The following is a 19,451-nucleotide window of genomic DNA, read 5'->3' as shown; positions in this document are numbered from 1 at the left end:
ACACAACCTATCAATGTATAAGAAAAAGAAGATTTATTCGTTATTTACTCCGTAATGAAACTGTGAATAAAGAATAAATCTTTCACCGAGCTTGCCCTACGGGTAAAGTAAAGTAAATGTTGTGAAAATGACGAAGCAAACTGCTCGAAAGTTAAATTATCAGCGCGCAGTCTGGCTGGGCAGTCTGATGGGCGCTACCTGCCTGGGGCGTTCCTTCAAGTGTTCATTAGCTGTCAATGGATGAATGTTCTTTTTTTCTACCTGCTGTTTTTCTTTTCTTCCTTTTTTACCAAAACGTAGCTGTCAATGGCCAGTTGTGCAGCTTTGTTTTTATTATTTGGGTTGATGTGTGGTAATCGTCTCTAAAGGATTAGTAAAATATTCGCTGAAGTAGTTTAATGCAATAATCTAGCAGTATGCAGATCGTTTGTGAAAATTATTTCGCGAAATAAATGTATCTCACCGTCCCTCTTTGCATAGTGACAATCCCTTGTGGTCGTTGCGTGGCCTATTCGTCACTGGAATAGATAAGAATTGGAAATCGGTGATTTTTTTTATGTCGTAGGCTTTAAGTAACGCAATGAATTTCGACAAATCCACTTCTCCCCGTAATAACAGTGCGGGCGACAAATCTGTTAGTCAAACTTCTTCAACAGCTACAACACCTAGTTCTAGTAATAGTTTGATCGAGCCTTCCGAAGATTCTACCCTAAACAATGCTACGAGTATATTTTATGGCGGAGAACGTGGCGGATCTGGTGCCGATGCGGTAAGTTTGTAAAATGTGCAGCTTCGTTCGAATAAAACTTTGAAGAGTAGCCATTTTTTTCTGAAATTTCTTTTAAGAAACCATTTCATTCATAGTATAAGCTAACCTCAAGCGCATGATTTACTGAAAAGCTGGTTAATTTCGTGTAGCTTATCATTAGCATTTATCTGATCTGTTTAATCATCTGCTAAACGAAAGATGTATAATTGCACTGAATTTTAGATTCAGCAACTTCAAGTTGAGAAGCTGTAGCTGTAACAGTTTTCTTTAGTTCCATTTTAAATCAATTTCACTGCATTTATTTCACGGTAATTTCGACTTTTATAGAGAGATTTCAGCTTTCGAGAATTATGGGCGTTTACTGGGCCAGGGTTTTTGATGTCTATCGCTTATCTGGATCCGGGAAACATCGAATCGGACCTGCAGAGCGGAATTGTAGCCAAATACAGTTTGTTATGGGTGCTACTTGGAGCGACGCTGTTAGGATTAGCAATGCAACGATTGGCTGTGAAGTGGGTAACATATGTTCAATGTGTTTTGATATTACGATTATGGACAAACGCAGTTTGGACATCGCCATTCACTAACAATATTTTTCTGTCTGTCCTAAACACAGAATTGGAGTTGTTACAGGATTGGATCTAGCGGAGATGTGCCATAAACAATACAAAACTGTGCCTCGATTGATACTTTGGCTAATGGTAGAAATTGCTATTATTGGGTCTGATATGCAGGAAGTCATTGGTACAGCAATAGCCATCTACCTTCTCTCGTACAAACGGTAATTTATGGTTGTTCAACAACCATACCTTGGATGGTTCTATATTTTTTGTTCTAACTCTTCTCACTTGATTACAGAATACCTTTGTACGTTGGCGTATTGATAACCGTATTAGACACGATGTCCTTTCTATTTTTGGATAAGTATAAATTGAGACGGTTGGAATTATTTTTTGGTTTCCTCATTACAACAATGGCGATATCGTTCGGTTATCAAGTAAAGTATCTATATTATCTATAATCTATTAGTATATTATGTTTCCTTGCATTAGGTGAGTTGATCCGCTTCCACACATTTCTTCCTTTACAGTACATCATCAGTGATACGCCACAAATGGAAGTAATCAAAGGCATGTTTATTCCCTGGTCTTCCGACTATCGACCCGGTACGCTATTGCAAGCGGTTGGGATAATTGGTGCAGTTATCATGCCGCACAATTTGTATTTACATTCAGCGCTGGTGAAGGTACACATTATTTCACAACTAAGTTTAATAAGAGCCAGCTAATTTTTGATTTGTTTTTTTTTTTAGTCCCGAGCGATCAATCGAAACGAAGTAAAAGAGGTGAAGAAAGCCAATCGTTATTACTTTATCGAAGCATCGATAGCGCTTGCTGTATCATTTGTCATCAACGTGTTTGTAGTTTCTGTATTTGCTCACGATTTGTACGGAAAAACTAATCAGGATGTGGTAAGTGAAAAGCACAACTAATCGGTAAAAACATTATTTTTGGACATACTTTTCAATTCGTGGCATTCAAACTGAATCTACTTGCGGCCATTTTTGCCATCCTTTTTTTTACTCCTTTTCCGCCTTTTTCCAATTTTGTTGTTGTTATCTTGGTGCATGGCCAAAATAACAAATTAAACCATGATCACGTATATATTGAATAACTCGAACTTTAATAATTTTTGCAGATCGACCGATGCAGTAATTCGTCTTTTTCGGATGATATTCTACAAGCGTTTACGGCAAATAATGCTACAGCTGATATTAATATTTACAAAGCTGGTTTGGTGCTAGGATGCTTTTACGGCGGACTGTCAATGTATGTGTGGGCAATCGGCATACTAGCGGCTGGTCAAAGTTCCACCATGACTGGCACTTATGCAGGACAGTTTGCTATGGAAGTAATGTATAGTTCTTTCCCCCCTTTACTAAATGCTGTTGATAGTGCTTTTACTTTTGACACTAATTGCTTCCTTTGTAGGGCTTTCTTAATTTGCAATGGGCGCGCTGGAAACGGGTATTGTTCACCAGAACCGTTGCAATAATGCCAGCATTTTATGTTGCATTTTTCAGTAAACTAGAGGATTTAACCAAAATGAATGATATTTTGAATGCAGTAATGGCTTTGCAACTTCCATTCGCAGCGATACCTACTGTCGCTTTTTCTTCGAGCGTGGGTATGTTTCTTTTTTAGTAGGCGGATGATGAAGACGTACTTAAATAAGCAATTTAAATAAAATAAATTTCTTACAATTTTTTCTCTCAACAAACAATAGCATTAATGAAGAAAGAGTTCGTGAACGGCACGTAAGGAAATCTGTTTTTCGCGGGATAATTCTATAGCACAAAACCGATAATATTTTAATTGGTCTTTTGCAGGACAGAGAAAGTCATCTCCATCGCCCTCAGTTTCACCGTCATTGGCATTAATCTGTATTTTATTATTGCCAATCTGCAGCAAGTGAATTTGACCGCTTTCATGATAATTGGCGTGGGTATGTACGACACAGCAATGACAAAAATTTTATTACAGCTTTTTTTCTTTTCGATAGTTATATTCGGCACCTTCTACATAGCTTTTAATGTATACCTTATATTACATATGATGGTAAATTTGGGAAACAAATCATTAGCTACTAATTCAGTAAGTACTTTAGTATCAACAGTAAACGATTAAAACATCGAACAATAATATTTGTTTTTTTTTCCTTTCCAGTTCGTGAAACGGTATATCTTTGATGATGTTGATCTGTTTTCAAATATGGCAACGATAGATAATGGTTTATGATTTTAAATGAATAATCTTGCCAGTCATTTACATACTTACTTCGAGTAATTAGTTAGAATGCATATCTTTGCGAATATCAATTGTTAAAAGAAGTTTTTATCGGGGCAGATTAAGCTAATTGTGCCTTAATAGTGAAATAGATATTTAGGGAACTTATATGTTCGTGATGTTTTGTGTTAATCCATTCAAGATTTATAATTTGGATTGATTTCATATGAAAAGAAAAATATTTAGTTACATTCAAAAAGTGCAATGCATAAAAGGGATATACAATTAGGGCTGTGCAATTGTAAAGGCATAATATATCTATCACATATATCTCGTCACATGTTAATAAAAATACAGGTATAACATTATTTATTGGCTTATTTTTATTTGTGTTTGTTTAAGACATACGTCGAAAGGTGCCAGTCAAAATCGTCATAATAGAAGTTAAATTTAAGTGCTATCGCAATCATGGTTTCATTATGGTTTTTATCGGTATATGCTCGTTTTGTTTGGTTAGTTCTAAGTAGTCGTTAATTTCGAAACGTTCTAGGTGGTACATAGATTTTTATACGGATTTTATTACACCAAGAAGTGAAACGTAAGACAAGACGTGTATTTTTTCTGAACCGATTTTAACTCCACACAACGGACGAGGGACACAAAATTGTTTGTTATTGTTTTGTTTTCTTTCTTTTGATGTTTGATATACTTCCAATAGGTAATTGCATACCTAATTTCTCTCCAGATTTCTAAATTATTTAGAAGTAATTAACTATCCTTAGATTGATAGCATTTCGTCTAACTAATTAAGAAAACTAGATTTTTTTAAATTTCGAACAAACCAAGTAAAAAGGATAAGCTCAGACGATTGGCAAGGTAACAAGTTCCTATAGAACGTTTGATTTACTGTTTACCCGTAGATAAGTAGAATTCGCTCTCAAGATCTTTTCCCAGATGTTAATGTATTATTGATTTAATTGTTTAATCCCTACAAAAACTTACAGTGCCGATACGGCCTGGCCGTTTTAACGACAAAAAAACTTACTCTTTGTTAAAATCAAGTTTTATTTAAATTTTGAAAAAGCATATTTTTAAACAGAATCAACGAAATAATCATTTCCATGCACATATAACTATAATAAAAGGCTGAATACAAATTTTTGTTTTTTAATGAAATAGAATTCTTTATATTTTGAATATAAACCAACGATCGAAACATGGTTTTATAAAGCCGATTGCTTTAAACCACCGAGATGCATTTTTAATCTGGTAGCTCAATAACGCTGTGCCGTAGTCCAAAAATATTTTTAACATACTTTTGATCTTTTTGCATATTCTGCAAAGTAATTGTAATATAGCTCCTTTGACCTATCGTTTGAATTTACATTCTTTTGTATGTTCTTCATTTTGTGTAAATTCTTTAACATTTGCCTGTTTGATAATGTTGTAGCAATTAGGTTTCGATGATGTTTACCATATTTAACATTAGTTGAATGTGGAATTGCTGGATTAAACACCATTTCTGAGCAGTTATAAGCTGTGTAAAATTCCCCGGGGGTTCTGAATAAAACGAAGATTAATTAAAAAATGTTGGTGTATGCATATTTTTTGTTACGATCGCATCCAAAATTATACTTACAGCGTTCTGCCAGCATTAACCGGCACGGTGTCTGAATTTTTCAACACATTGGTTATCATTTTGCGAATAGTAGGATGATAATGGCGCAGCATGCAGCTGCTTTCATATAACGCGGTACAATTGGCATTGGCGAATTCCGGTTCTTCGTTGAATGGATCAAATTTACCCGAACCTACGACAGTCTCCGTATCGAGCAGAATATCTAGCTTTTGATTCATATGGATGCAGCTTCGAATTAACGATATAAGACCAAGAGACCCATTGGGAAGCACTTGTAGGCAAAGCGTTGAAAGACGTTTTACAAAGCTGACATAACGATGATACGTTACGTTCCGACGACGTTTGAACAGAATGATGTCTAATGTTCTAAGAATAGTCTCCATATCTTCATGGTTTTTGCCTGTCAGTAATTAAAGAACATGCATTTTAACACAAAATCACATTGTAATAAATGCATACATCATATGCTGGTTAGACAGAATCGGTCAGAGTTATTTTATCGTGCTTACCTGCATTCACGTAGAGCAAATTTTTGTAAAAATGCGAATAGAATCTTGCTGGGTCAATGTTAAGAACTTCGCCTTGTCCACTTAGAATGATAAACACCGTTTGGATGCAGTGCAATTGCTCTCTATATCCCAACTCGACGTTTTCCAACAAGTTGTTCAACAGCTCAACCAAATCCGCATAAAATTCGATGTTCATGGTATGTGCAAATTTGGACAATCCTTCTAGCGTCACACTCAGCACTTTCGAATCCGGATAACATTTAAGAATTTTGAAGTAAATCATGAACGTCAGCTTCGATATTTCAGTTAGCTTGCGGCGTACGACTTGTTTACTTTCCTCCGCCTTTGTTTCAAAAATATCTTTTTCAAGCTCCTGAAGTTTTTTCTTGCGTTTACGTTCTTTACGTGACATATTGATAACGTACGATTTTTGCTTTTCTAATTTTTGCTTTTTGAGCTCTAGCAACACATCTTCATTCATATTTATACGATTAATTTGTAAGTTTTTCAAGCACGAAATCATCTCAGGAAATACATTTCGCTGTTTTTTCTTCATGAGCATGTTTATATGACGCACAGTCTGAAATAATTATTTGGATAATCATTAGCAAAACTATGTTAGCTTTTTTGCGTTAACGTCAAAATTTGTTTCTTTTACTTACATGATGAGTTAAATCTAACCGTGTGTCTGTTTTGAACAAAGAACTGAAACAGGCGTGTACCGTTTTACGTATCGTTTCTTTTGTGTTGTTTAACATTAACACTAGTACTTGTATGATATTTGGACTATAGTTGAAGTACGGATGTGTTAGTACCAAATCGCACATGCATTGTACTGCCATTTCCAATAGCTGGCGTGTTTCTATCGATTGTTTTTCGGAACGATTCAGTTTTCTGGTGTAATTACTTATTACAGATTCCATGTGGGTCAGCAATTGTTTATAATAAGCTAGCAGCTTATTTTCAAAATTAACACGAGCAAGCGTATCTTTCTTCACTGAAATGCATAACAAAGGATATAATAGAATGTATTCTTCATGCGCCATGAGAGACAACGTTATACTTACACTTTTGTTGTTCCTTATCAACGATTCCAATGCGATATTCCGGAACAATATCTTTGAAAACTTCGACCAACGAAATCATAGCAGTTTTACGAACAGCTAAGAAGTTGATAGTACCATCACGGGTTTGTTCATTCAATAAGTCCAGCAATGAACTAACATTTTCGATCCTTGCCTCCGGGTTTTCTAATAATGCTGCACATACTGTTCCTATGTAGAATTGTTTCTCTCTAATTTCCTCTTCGCGTTTTAACAAAATATCAGTCAACGACACTGTTTCATGTACGTTTAGAGGTCTCTGGCACGTAACATCACTTGCCAATGGATCGTCAGCAGGATCAGCTGCACTTGCATCGACTTTAGTTCTCGATTGCTTAGGAGCAAATCGATTGATCAATCCTTTACCTTTAACTTTTATGGGCAACAAATGATTTACATTGTCATGTTCTTTCATTTCTGCCAGCACTTTCCTTCGATATGTTTCTTCCATCTCTTCGACCCTGTCTGCGGGTGTTTTAAACGCCGTCTTTTTAGAATGGAATGCATTCTTCGGTTTTACGGCTGCGGATGATTTGGTTTTACCTTTCTGAAACCCAAGTACAGATTGTCGTGCTAAAAACCGAACAAGATCAAGATGAATCGGAGAAAAAAAAAATAACGTTGGAAATATTCGTTTACCTTTACTGATAGGCTTTGCTTTTATCGATTTTTTCTTTAATTTAGCCATGAAAACTACACTGAAGCGACGGTTTTTACTGATATTTTAGCCAATGAGCAGTTTTGTTTATGCGATTGCGAGCCACATGGATTTCGATTGCCGGGCTAGCAGCAGACCAGATTGCTTCATGCTGAACAAATTGACAGATGACAAATGGGGGACAAGAACCATGGTATATATACCGGGAATATTGTTTTAATTTTTCATAATACCACGGTATTTAGAGCAAAATCACGTTTTTTACATTTTGATTTTCTCCACTTCTCTAATCGTGAAAAAAGTATCAACCAGAAAGAAGAATTGTAATTTATTATCAATATACCGGATCGCAGACTTACTTAGGGTTTATTGTGATGAGGCATCAGCGCTATGAATGAGCTTAAATAGCTAGCATTACTTACGGCAACAAACACAATTTTGTGACATAGTGCAATTTGTCGAACCCTGGTATAATCTGTTGCTGTGCAAAATAATCAGGTTACGGTACATAGATTTGAATTCGGTGTTGGTTGTGTTGTTGTCAAATATTAGAGAGGTTTTGGACCTCCTGGGTCTCTTTCGGCTCTGGTGGTAATAGGATTCGGTGTTGGTGAATGTAAATTTTGTTGATTGTCGGATTATAATACCAAGCATTTGAGAACAGCATTAGTAGTATGAAGAAAGTGAATTGCTAGGAATTTTAGTGCACCAAGATTGTGTTTTGTAGCGCAGTGCAAGAATGGCAAATTATCAAGTGCGTATGTTTTCCAAATTTTTACTCAAGCCATTAGAACTCGATAGAATGTGGTTTAGTGCATGGGGTGGAACAAGCTTGATCTTAACGCATGCTACCTATATAACCATTTCAATTTTCAGATGGAATAGCAAATCTTTTATATAACACACTCCTTGCCGAGAGATAAAAACAAGGATATTCAATTACTTACATCCTACATCTACATCCGCTTCGCAGTATTGGCCTGCTACAGGAGTCCTCTAAACCGCTTACAATCGAGCGTCGTCGTCTGTCAATCCATTCTCCCGACCTTTCTGGCAGACTTACTACACCTGCTCTGTCCATGAGGACGACCTATAAGGACTCTACCTTCTTTGCTGTCCGGTTTCATTCTCATCATGTGATCAGCCCATCGAGGCCTGGCGACAGAGTAGTCGCCGAACGACAGTAAGTTCGCCGTACCTCTCATAGAGCTTGCCATTGCAGCGACTCTTTTATTATGCTTCCGCGGTATAAGCTACATAAGCACACATAAAGGGCGAAAAATCTTCTTCAATATATCATCTTGAACGTTGATAAGAGGGTTTCTTCAGTTTTGGCCAAAGTTCATGTCTTAGAGGCGCATGTACTGGATAAACTACTAAACTTTTGTTCTTAACAGTTTCACACGAATATATTTCATCATGATCAGTAGACCTTTTTATATAACATTATCTACAGGCTACTTGATATCTTGCTTGATATTCCAACACTGGAACTATATAAATTCTACAACTATCTAAGTCCCAGCTTCGTTCGTCGCGGCAGCTGTTTTGAGTAGAGAATTTTCCTCGTACTGTAGAAATGCTAATTGGCAATCAGCGACCTAGCGAATATTTCAACATCAATTTTATTGTCGGTGCTGACTTTTGTCCCAAGATAGGTGAAATTTTGAATGACTTCGAGAGTCGTCATTTCAAATCGGCTCAACTATGTAAACGTCATTTCTGCATATGTTAGGATTTGTTAACAAGGCCGCTGCTAGTGCTACCATCAGCTAGGTTCAGTTTAGGTTTAGTCGAAAAAAACCGTTTGGTGGTAAAAGGTGTATGTATTACCCGGGGAAAGGTACCGATTCTGTTCGTTTTTCGCAGTTACTCGCTTATTTGTGATAACATTTGTTTTTAGAAATAGCGGTTTTTGTTTGCCATTAAACATTTTGTCTTTAACAAATTTTTCTTGGCCCACCCTTAGCTCTGGAGGTTCCCTTCTGCCTTTGTTGTGATGTTTCTGTTGCTTCTCTTGAGCCTCTTTCAACTGAACTATCACTACATCGTTCAGTTTTTGTTGCACTATTTCGATGTCTTCCACTGTAGTGGGATTATGAGAAATTCCTAAAAGAATTTCTTTTGATGTTTTTATTATCCTGACCATTAACCTCTGTTTTATTACTCGGCGTAATATAGGCGCTTATGTTTAAGTTCAATTCAAATAATTCCTCGTATTTCCGTTGATAGAAAAGGCTTTTCGTTATCGGTGATAATCATTGACGGTATGAGATATGATGTGATGGTTTTTTCGAACGCTTTTCGAACATCTACTATTTGTCTTGATTTTATAGATAACATTCTTCCAAATTTCGAAAATTTGTCAATACTTGAGAGGAAACTTTCCCCGTCTATCTGGTAGATGTCAACGTGGAGTATTTCGAAGGGTTGTTTCGGTATAGGCGTATATATATCGGTATATTTGCACGTATTACATGCATCGCATGTTTTAATGTAGTTTCTGACCTTTTCAGTTATCTTCGGAAAATAATACTTCCTTAATATCTGTCTCTTATTCTCATCAATGCCTCGATGAGCTCTTTCGTGTTCGTTATTTATAATTTCTTCTTGTTCTGCGACGTCCCTAACATCATTAAGAATATTCTGTGTAAACCTGATCTTGTACGTTTTTGATGAACTATAATAATCTTGGTACATTCTTTGCAAATCGCCCATGATTTTTTCTATTGTGTGTAATCCCGTCAATTTGTTTGGAACAAAGAGTTGATTGAAAATACTTTGTAGCACTTGCTCTGAACATTGTCGTCTTTTAACGATTATTTTTTTATAGCCGGGAAAAGGATTTGAAAAAATAGTATCTTCATTATCATCCGTCTCAATAACAATTTGCAATTTGAAAGCGTTGCGAGGAGCTTCAGTGCATTTGATAAGATCTGAAGGATCTTCATCGGCAGAATGCCGAGTTGGAGTAAGGGAGAAAATCTGTACGCGACTAAGCGCATCAGCTACAACGTTGTTCTTTCCTGGAGTATACACCATTTCATAGCCGTGATCCTCCAAATAAGATTTTCAACGTGTTAGCTTAGTGTAAATGTTTTTAGGCGACAAGGAAAATTTTGTGTCTTTTTGTGGGTAAAAACTTATTTATTAACACTTAACAACTCCGTACATAAAAAAACACTTATTAAAACGAATACAACGATCAGCGATTGTGCCGCGCGCTAGATCCACGTCCTTGCAGCCTGTCGATCACGAACCGAATCTTCTCCCGCCACATCACAGGACGTAATTGTACCAGCAGGGAGAGAGCTAAACCACAGCTAGCGACAGAGACGACTATATCCGCTAAGCATCGGATGCTGTCAGTTCCCAGACAACATCGAGCGTGCGGATAAGCTGTGTCGCAGCTGCAACGTCAGGCTGCAACATCTCCTCCGGCTAATTGAGCTGATAGGATCCGAGCCGACGCGGGAGTCTTCTCACACGAGAAGACCTGCGTGGCAAATCCATCAGGCTCTGGGTGGTGCTACCATCATGACGGTTACTACTAACATAAGGATGTACCGATTTCGCCACCGGAATGTCGTTCCGGGCACTCGCTGCTGGTGATGAACGATCGGGCAATGATGGTGGATGTGCTGCTGGTTCACTTGTGCTGGGTTCCGGAATCGGCTGGGTTGGCTCTGGAGGGGAACCCGAGGACCAATCCTCTAACAACAAATCGAGCGGCAGCTGATGTCTTTCACATGCGCGGTCAACCACACGTCGCCGAATTTGGTTTACATGGCGCCTGAGTGTACGTCCATCTTGTGCAATCACGTCGTACATAACTCGTCCGCGGCTGCGAACGATCCTTCCGGGTATCCACTTCCACGAGTTACCGTGGAAGGATTTTGTTGAAACTGGCTCGCCTGGCTGAAAGTTTCGAACTAAAATTGATGAGGAAGAAGATAGTGAGTGTGATGAAGGGGGCCGCAACAGCTCCAATGCTGTCCTGATGGAGCGACCGAACATTTCCTCTGCTGGAGTTTTCTGCTGGCTCAACTGAGCATTTGGAGTCGATCGGTACGATATAAGGAAAAGCTCCAGCGCCTCATCAAGGGATGTTTCATCACTCTGGATCTTCCGCAGTGCTCGTTTCAGCGTATCAACGAAACGCTCTGCCTGTCCGTTCGATTGCGGATGGAATGGTGCTGTGGTAATATGCTCGATCCCGTTACTGTTGCAGAATTCCGCAAAGAGGCTACTTGTAAATTGGGGACCATTGTCACTAACCAGTGTTTCCGGCATACCGAAGCGAGCAAATATATTACGCAGCATGGCGATGGTGGCAGAAGTGGTTGTACCTGGTGATTTATAGACTTCCGGCCACTTGGAAAAAGCGTCAACCACGACTAAAAAATAAAACTGTTGAATATTATTCAACGGTCGATTCAAATGTGACAACTAGTATCGACCGTTTGGCTGTAGAGGGCGCCACTTCGAACGGAGCAACCGATCGAGCCGAGCACGCCCGAAGTAAAAAGATCAACGACCAGGAGTAGAGGAATCGATAAAGCTAACCCGACGAACGAGGACGTGATTTTTTAGCTCCACAAATAAAGTGTGCTAAAAGAAGTCCTGTTTGTGCGTTTTTATTATGTTTGTGCATTAGTGTTTTACGTTATTGAAAGAACGCTGTTGCTTGTCGCAACATTCTAAAAAATCACTCGTAACTCGTTAGCTTAACGCGTCTTTGCTCGGTGCCACAAGCGAGGATTCTAAAAAAAATCGGATTCGTGTTCAAGTGAACAGTGTCGCTAGAAAGTATCCTGAGGAAATCGGATATGCGTTTAGGTTCAACCGTGTAGTGCCCTATCGAGCAACCTGAGGCAATTCGGACTCGCGTGGCGGCTCTTGAGGCAATTCAGAGTCACATCGGTTGACCTTCCGCCAAAGTGACATTCGCAGAAGTGTGCCGCAGTTAAAACCAAACGCGTCATGAAAAAGAATCCTGTGCAATTCGGATTCGCGCTAGTTTCAACCGTGTGTGTCGCATCGAATAACCTGAGGTAATTCGGTTTCGTGTGGCGGCTCCTGAGGAAATTCGGAGTCACATTGGTCGATCTAGAGCCAAACGACAATCGCGGAAGAGTTATCTCTTTCCGCATTACACACACCTACATATCCAGCAGCATGAAGCGTTCCAATTGCTGTTTGATGTAAATGTGTTCAATAAACGGTGTTAATACACCGTCGCAACAACGTTGTCTTCTGTCTCAGTGGAAGACAATACTAAGCCAAAGGAAAAGCGATCACCATCATCTCGTCGCCGGCAACAATTTCAAAACAAAGCCTTTTCCTCGGGTCTACGTTCTTTGGCAATAACAACTTGTTACTTCCTGATCGCACCCTTCGCGTAGCGGTTTCTGATAGGACATCGACCCTTCGTGTGGCTTCGTTGGAAGGACTCCAAAAGAAGAAAGTATTAGTGAAGTGCGGTTGTTCGCAAGCGAATGCTGGAAACGTGGAACAAGTTTGCCATCGCATGTGATTCTGCCGATATTATCCTGACTACGTTCACAGCGGTGAACGGAGACGTCAGTCGTGCACTCCTGGTACATCACCGGTTGGTTATAAAAGTGGTTAGTGTTCGAAGCGTACGTGGCAAAAACAACAATAGCAGTAGCAGCCGCAGCAGCAAAACAATCGGATAACCAGCTGTCAGCTAGTGATGACGTATCGACCAACGAAAGTGTTTGTTGTTTACAAACACTGGGGGCAGTGTTGAATATTATTCAACGGTCGATTCAAATGTGACAACTAGTATCGACCGTTTGGCTGTAGAGGGCGCCACTTCGAACGGAGCAACCGATCGAGCCGAGCACGCCCGAAGTAAAAAGATCAACGACCAGGAGTAGAGGAATCGATAAAGCTAACCCGACGAACGAGGACGTGATTTTTTAGCTCCACAAATAAAGTGTGCTAAAAGAAGTCCTGTTTGTGCGTTTTTATTATGTTTGTGCATTAGTGTTTTACGTTATTGAAAGAACGCTGTTGCTTGTCGCAACAAAAACCCTTCAAATGGCCCAGCGTAGTCGATGTGAACTCTACGCCAGACGCCCGTAGGTGTTGGCCATGCCGCTGGCGTAGCTCGAGGGGGTGCTTTTGCGGCTGCCGAACAGGATCCACAAGAGGCCACGTAGCTTACAATGTCGTCGTCGATCATCGGCCAGTACAAGTAGCTACGCGCGATTGCCTTCATTCTCTGCATTCCCGGATGTCCCTTGTGCAGTTGGAGCAAACAACGGGAACGCAGCTTCTCCGGGATGACCACTCTCTCCCCGAAAAGTATGCAACCCTCAACGGTTGAGAGAGATTCCTTCCTATTGTGGTACCGTGCCAAATCTGCTCCGAAGGTACCGTCATGAGGCCATCCGTTTTGCACGTACTTATGGACCTTCCGGAGCAAGGGGTCAGCCTGCGTAGCTGTTTCAACGTCTCTGAAACAAATTGGAAATGAGCTCAGCGCGTTAACAGTAACTGACCTTAAATCCTCCTCTAGCTCCAAACTGGCGATCACGTATTCGGCTTCAGGTTTCGCGTGGTGTTGTATCAGACGAGATAATACATCGGCATTTCCGAATGAGCCAGTTGGTACGTACTCAATGTCCATGTCGTACAGCTGAAGGGTTAGTGCAAACCTTTGCAGCCGATTTGCTGTGTATGTAGGAATACCATTCTTACTGCCGAATATGCGGACTAGTGGTCGGTGGTCAGTCTGCAGCGTGAAATGACGACCGTAAATCATGCGGTGAAATTTGGTCACAGCAAAAACTATTGCTAGTCCTTCCCTATCGATTTGGCTGTAACCAAATTCTGCTTTGCTGAGCGCTCTGGATGCGTGCTGAACCACTTTCATAGATCCGTCCGGGTACTTGTGGCATAGCGTTGCTCCTAAACCAACCGAAGATGCATCGGCGGACACAACTATGTCGCGCTTTGGGTCGTAACGGGTGAGTAAGAGTTCCGTGGATAATAGGTCTTTAAATTGTTCGAAAACTTTTTGGCATTCGGTAGTCCACTGGAACGCACTTCCGGTTAGCAGCAACTTATCCAGCGGGTAGCGTAATTTACGCATGTTAGGAATGAACTTTGCATAAAAGTTTATAGCACCGATGAACGATCGAACGCCTGTGACATCTGTTGGAGAAGGTAACTTCTTTATGGCGTCGATCTTGGCAGGGTCGGGTCGTAGGCCTCGGCTGTCAATGATATGCCCTAGGTATCGAATTTCCGGCGTGTTGAATGAGCACTTTTCTTTGCGGATGGTAAACTCATAGTCCTTTATTCGCTGCAGGGTTTCTTTTAGGGCGGCATCGTGCTCTTCCTGCGTCTTTCCGCCGACAATCACATCATCCATATAGGCGGAGACTGCATTTACACCGACGAGCATTTTATCCATGATCTGTTGAAAAGAACTACTTTGATGCCTGGAGGTAGCCTGTTATAATAGTAAAGGCCTCGATGCGTGTTGATGGTAAGCAGGGGTCGGCTCTTTTCTTCTATTTCCACCTGCAAAAATGCATCGGACAGATCAATTTGTGTAAATGTGACGCAACGGGCTAGTTTCGAAAAAATATCTTGCGGTAACGGGAGCGGATACTCATGTGGATGTAATGCTGCGTTGAGTCCGGGGCTATAGTCTCCGCATAGTCGTATTTTGCCGTTCGCTTTGCGCACTACTACGACTGGTGCTGCCCAATCCGAATAGGCGCAGGGAGTAATGAACCCCAGCTTTTCAAGTCGATCTAATTCGTTGTTGACAGCATCTTCCATGGCGTATGCGACCGGACGTTTCGGTCGAAAAACTGGTCTGCTTTCCTGTCGCAGCTGTAGATGTATTTGTGCCTTGGTGCACAGGCCCGTTCCGCTAAAAACCGTTGGAAATTTGTCTTCCCAGGAACATGTTTCCGCTGATCCTATGTGGTTACAAAAGTTATCCATTGGGATCGTCCCTAAGCCGAAAAGATGTATGGAGTCTGCCCCAAATAATGACAGATCCGCCTTTGAAACGCGAATTGTCGTCTGCTTGGTGATATTATGCATACGCACGTTGGCTTCAAACTCACCTACAAGGCCGAAAATTTCGCCGGAAGCTGCTTTCGCTCTTACCTTCGGTGGGTTGAGATGAGGCTTACCCAGCTGCTTCCATAACCGCTGGCTGATCACAGTGATGTCTGACCCGGTGTCAAGTTGTAGTCGAGCCGGCTTTCCTTCGATAAAAAATGTTGACAAACTTCCGCTTCTGTTGTATGCTACACACGTTGACTCGTACTACTCGAGATGCTACTGCACGACGATGATCGAACCGCGGTCGTCCTTTGCGTCGCTGAGACGAGTTGCAGAAACCCTCTCGATGACCCATACGTCCACAATCTCGACACTTGTTGGTTTTATAAGTGCAGTCACGGGTCCAATGCAGGGCACCACAAAGCCAGCACGGAGTATGTGGTTTGGAGGCTTCACTGACTTGGTATGGCGCTCGTTGCCGTTGTTGTTCCGGTGCCACTGGCGGCTGCTTCTGGCGTGCATTGCATGCACTCGTTCACTGGTATCCGTGGCGATCATGGCACTATCAGCTTTCACACGCACTAACCGTTGGCATTCCGCTGCTAGCTGCTCCAGGGTGGCGTATTTCTTGTCTTCGATGGCGGCTAGCAATTTCATTCGTATGTCCCGTACGCTTTCGTCCTTCAACCCACATACAAGGATGAGACATTTGAATTCTTCCTCCGTCATCGAAGAAAATTCCGATTCGACGCACGCTTTGTTAACACGGCATGTAAATGCTAGCAGGTCCTCGGTGCGCGTTTTTGAAATATTAAAGCTGTTGGTATAATGCTCTATTCACGACACCAATTTTATTTCGGAGCCAAAAGAAACACTTGGACCTACGTTGTGTTATTTTTTTTTACTTTATTAGTCTGAGACGTCTTTGCCCGATCGCTTCTGCTATGCTACTGAAACGCTCACTACAGAAACACGATGCCCCAAGCCCCGCACGAGCTGCCTTCCTATTATTTACTGTTATTTCGCAGAACCGTTCCCCTGTTTGCTGCTCAACTTGGCTTTAGTCAGAAAAGAATTCTTATTAAATTCAGTATGCCGTTCAACGTCAAATACAAACAAATTCAAACATACCGGCCGCCTTAAAAATCTAATTTTTAAGAAATGGATTGAAAATCAAATAAACCTGACGAATCTAATGCACTCAACCTTCTACATCAAATTTTTCAAACGGCAATACGCAAATTTTAGAAGTTGGTCTCTTGTAAATTCCCTTGGCCGTTTTAAGCGATACAACTCGAACTACATTGTCCCTACCAGGATATACGTCTACAATTCTACCGAGATACCATTCGTTTTTTTAATTTTTCTTGCTCCTTTAAAATCACCATCTGTCCAATTCGTAAACGTTCACCACGCGGTATACATTGAGATACATTATGAAGTTCCGTTAAATATTCGTTTCGCCATCTACGCCAATGATGCTGAACTAATTGCTGCAGTTGTTCATAACCCTTTAGACGGTTAGCAGGAATCTCACTACGATCTACATCGGGCAGCGCCAACAAGGGTTGGCCAATTAGAAAATGACCCGGCGTGAGGACATCCAGTTCTCCAGGGTCATCAGATAGCGGCGTTAAAGGACGTGAATTCATCTGCGCCTCGATCTGTACCAATACAGTTCTCTGCATGCAGTTCCAGTTCCATACAGTTTCTGTCTGCATCCCAAGATTTTGCATAAGGTCCGCTTAGCCGATTTTACGGCAGCCTCCCATAGGCCACTGAAGTTAGGCGCTCTTGGAGGAATAAAGTGCCATGTTATTCCTCTTCTTGATCCATAATCTTGTACAGTCGCCTGAAATGAATCTTCATTGATTAGCGCATACAACTCACGTATTTCTCGACCAGTCCCTTTGAAGTTCAATCCGTTGTCCGAGTATACCTCAACCGGTATGCCTCGTCTTGAGACGAATCGTGAACTGCCTTGGAGAAAAAACATACAAATATGGCTACGTATGCTTTGTGGCAGATCGATTTACGGTGCGGTGGTTTCAGCATCATTGGACCGCAATAGTCAACTCCTACGATCGAAAATGGTCTGGCAGGGGATGTTCTTTGCTCAGGGAGTTGCCCTGGAGGTTGTCGAACTGCAACGGGATTTGTCTTGAAGCAGATATGGCATCTTCTACAAACGAAGTTCACTAGCGTTTTACCATTTAATGGCCAAAACTCCTGTCTTAAGGCAGCCAGTGTTAGTTGTGGTCCTCCATGTAAAATCATCTCATGATAAGCTACTGCCACTGTTCGAGTGAAGTGGCATTTTCCAGGCAGAATCATGGGATGTTTTGCAGCGTACTTAATGTTGGCGTTTCTTAATCGACCACCAACGCGCAAAATTCTATCCTTATCCAAAAACGGGCGCAACTGTTTCAATTTCGATCCAGCTGGTATTGGTTGCTCCTTTGATAAGCACCTAATTTCTTCTTTAAACTCCTTATGCTGTAATGCTTTAATAAGAGTTCGTTTAGCTTCAGTATATTCATTACATTTAATGAATCCATTTTCAGTGTCCTTGTGTTGATGGCGCCGTATAAATCTCAGGCAATATACGGCCACTCTTAAGGATTTCCAATATGATGAGAACTTTTGAAGCAAAGGAAACTGGCTTTCTGTCGAGGCTGTCATTAATATCACTTTCTTCCTTTCGGGAATTTTATCAGCTGAAGTCCGATTTCTGGGTTCGTCGTTAAAAACTGCTCCAGTTTGCTTTAACCACAAAGGTCCATGAAACCAGCGGTGCCGATTGATCAAATCTTTTGGCAGCAATCCTCTCGAGATATCGTCTGCTGGATTATCTTCTCCTTTAACGTGCAACCACTTACAGCCCTTGGTCAACTTCTGCACCTCTGACACTCGATTTGCAACGTAAGTTGTCCAGCTGTATGCAGGTGATGCCAGCCAATCCAGTACGATCGTCGAATCAGACCAGAAAAACGCCTCCGCTGATGTTAGTTTTAGCGCCTTAATAGCTGCATCGCATAATCTCGATCCGATGACCGCAGCACAAAGTTCTAACCTTGCCAGTGAAACACGTTTTAAAGGCGCTGGTCTTGATTTCGATGTAAGCAGCTCTACTTTTACGGTCCCGTCAGAATTAACCGATCTAGCATAAACGCATGCTCCATATGCTGCTTCCGAAGCATCGCAGAAACAATGTAGCTGTAGCAGCACACCATTATTAAAGAAAGCATGACGAGCTACCTTTATGCTGGTTAGTAGATATAGTTGCTGTCGAAATTGGTTCCATTTATTGTTGGTTTCATTTGATACAGGATCATCCCAATCGCTCTTAGCGATCCATAGGTGCTGCATTCTTATTTTGGCCCACGATACAATCGGTCCAATTGTAATATTACTGCTTGTCCCATAATACGACACGGTCATACGGGATCACCACTGGGACAACACACCAGGTATAGGTCTACATTTCTTTCAGTACGGATTGGGACAGAGTCCCCAATAAAACACTAGACTCATTTAGTTGAGCATAACGATCAACTACGACAGTAACAGCGTGTGCACGTAGCAGCGAGTGACTCCGAGTGACTGCCTAGTCAACGGTCAATCTTTATTTTATAACATAATTACCGGTAAACCATTAACCTAGATATCGAACTAGTTGAAGTTTGATGCTTTTGTTTGTCTGAATTTTGATTGGTTGGTTTAATTGTTTTCTTGAGTTCTAGTTCTTATTAATTGGGTGGCCTAGTTCTGTTTCATATAAACTATGTATGGACGGGTTATTTCCTGTTGTTAACTTGAACCAAGTCAAGCAATAGGGTCTATTGCTATATTGCAAAGGTTGCAACTCTGGCGTGAAGCGCACCTGTACTGTCTTGCAATGAGGTCGCGATGGGTTTTTTTGACGCTGCGTA

At 41.0% G+C, this 19,451-nt stretch overlaps 2 protein-coding genes across 2 annotated transcripts; one reads left to right on the top strand and one right to left on the bottom strand.

Moving 5' to 3' along the window:
- Nucleotides 1–328: 328 nt before the first annotated feature.
- Nucleotides 329–3,971, top strand: LOC128300668 (protein Malvolio). Its single transcript, XM_053036819.1, has 12 exons — nucleotides 329–769; nucleotides 1,097–1,281; nucleotides 1,386–1,550; nucleotides 1,628–1,766; nucleotides 1,860–2,015; nucleotides 2,082–2,240; nucleotides 2,468–2,680; nucleotides 2,761–2,956; nucleotides 3,056–3,086; nucleotides 3,159–3,274; nucleotides 3,332–3,423; nucleotides 3,496–3,971. The coding sequence occupies exons 1-12, from the start codon at nucleotides 581–583 to the stop codon at nucleotides 3,565–3,567; spliced, it is 1,713 nt and encodes a 570-aa protein (XP_052892779.1). The 5' UTR covers nucleotides 329–580; the 3' UTR covers nucleotides 3,568–3,971.
- Nucleotides 3,972–4,411: 440 nt separating this feature from the next.
- LOC128302386 (nucleolar complex protein 3 homolog) lies at nucleotides 4,412–7,581 on the bottom strand. The gene is made up of 6 exons (XM_053039197.1): nucleotides 7,446–7,581; nucleotides 6,771–7,379; nucleotides 6,366–6,700; nucleotides 5,704–6,283; nucleotides 5,195–5,594; nucleotides 4,412–5,115 (listed from the first exon to the last, which is right to left on the bottom strand). The coding sequence occupies exons 1-6, from the start codon at nucleotides 7,492–7,494 to the stop codon at nucleotides 4,863–4,865; spliced, it is 2,226 nt and encodes a 741-aa protein (XP_052895157.1). The 5' UTR covers nucleotides 7,495–7,581; the 3' UTR covers nucleotides 4,412–4,862.
- Between the last annotated feature and the right edge of the window lie 11,870 nt (nucleotides 7,582–19,451).

Source organism: Anopheles moucheti, chromosome 3 (genome assembly GCF_943734755.1).
Source record: "Anopheles moucheti chromosome 3, idAnoMoucSN_F20_07, whole genome shotgun sequence".
Classification (NCBI taxonomy): Eukaryota; Metazoa; Arthropoda; class Insecta; order Diptera; family Culicidae; genus Anopheles; species Anopheles moucheti.
Note: the sequence above shows the minus strand (reverse complement) of the source record. Positions and strands in the feature narration are given on the sequence as shown.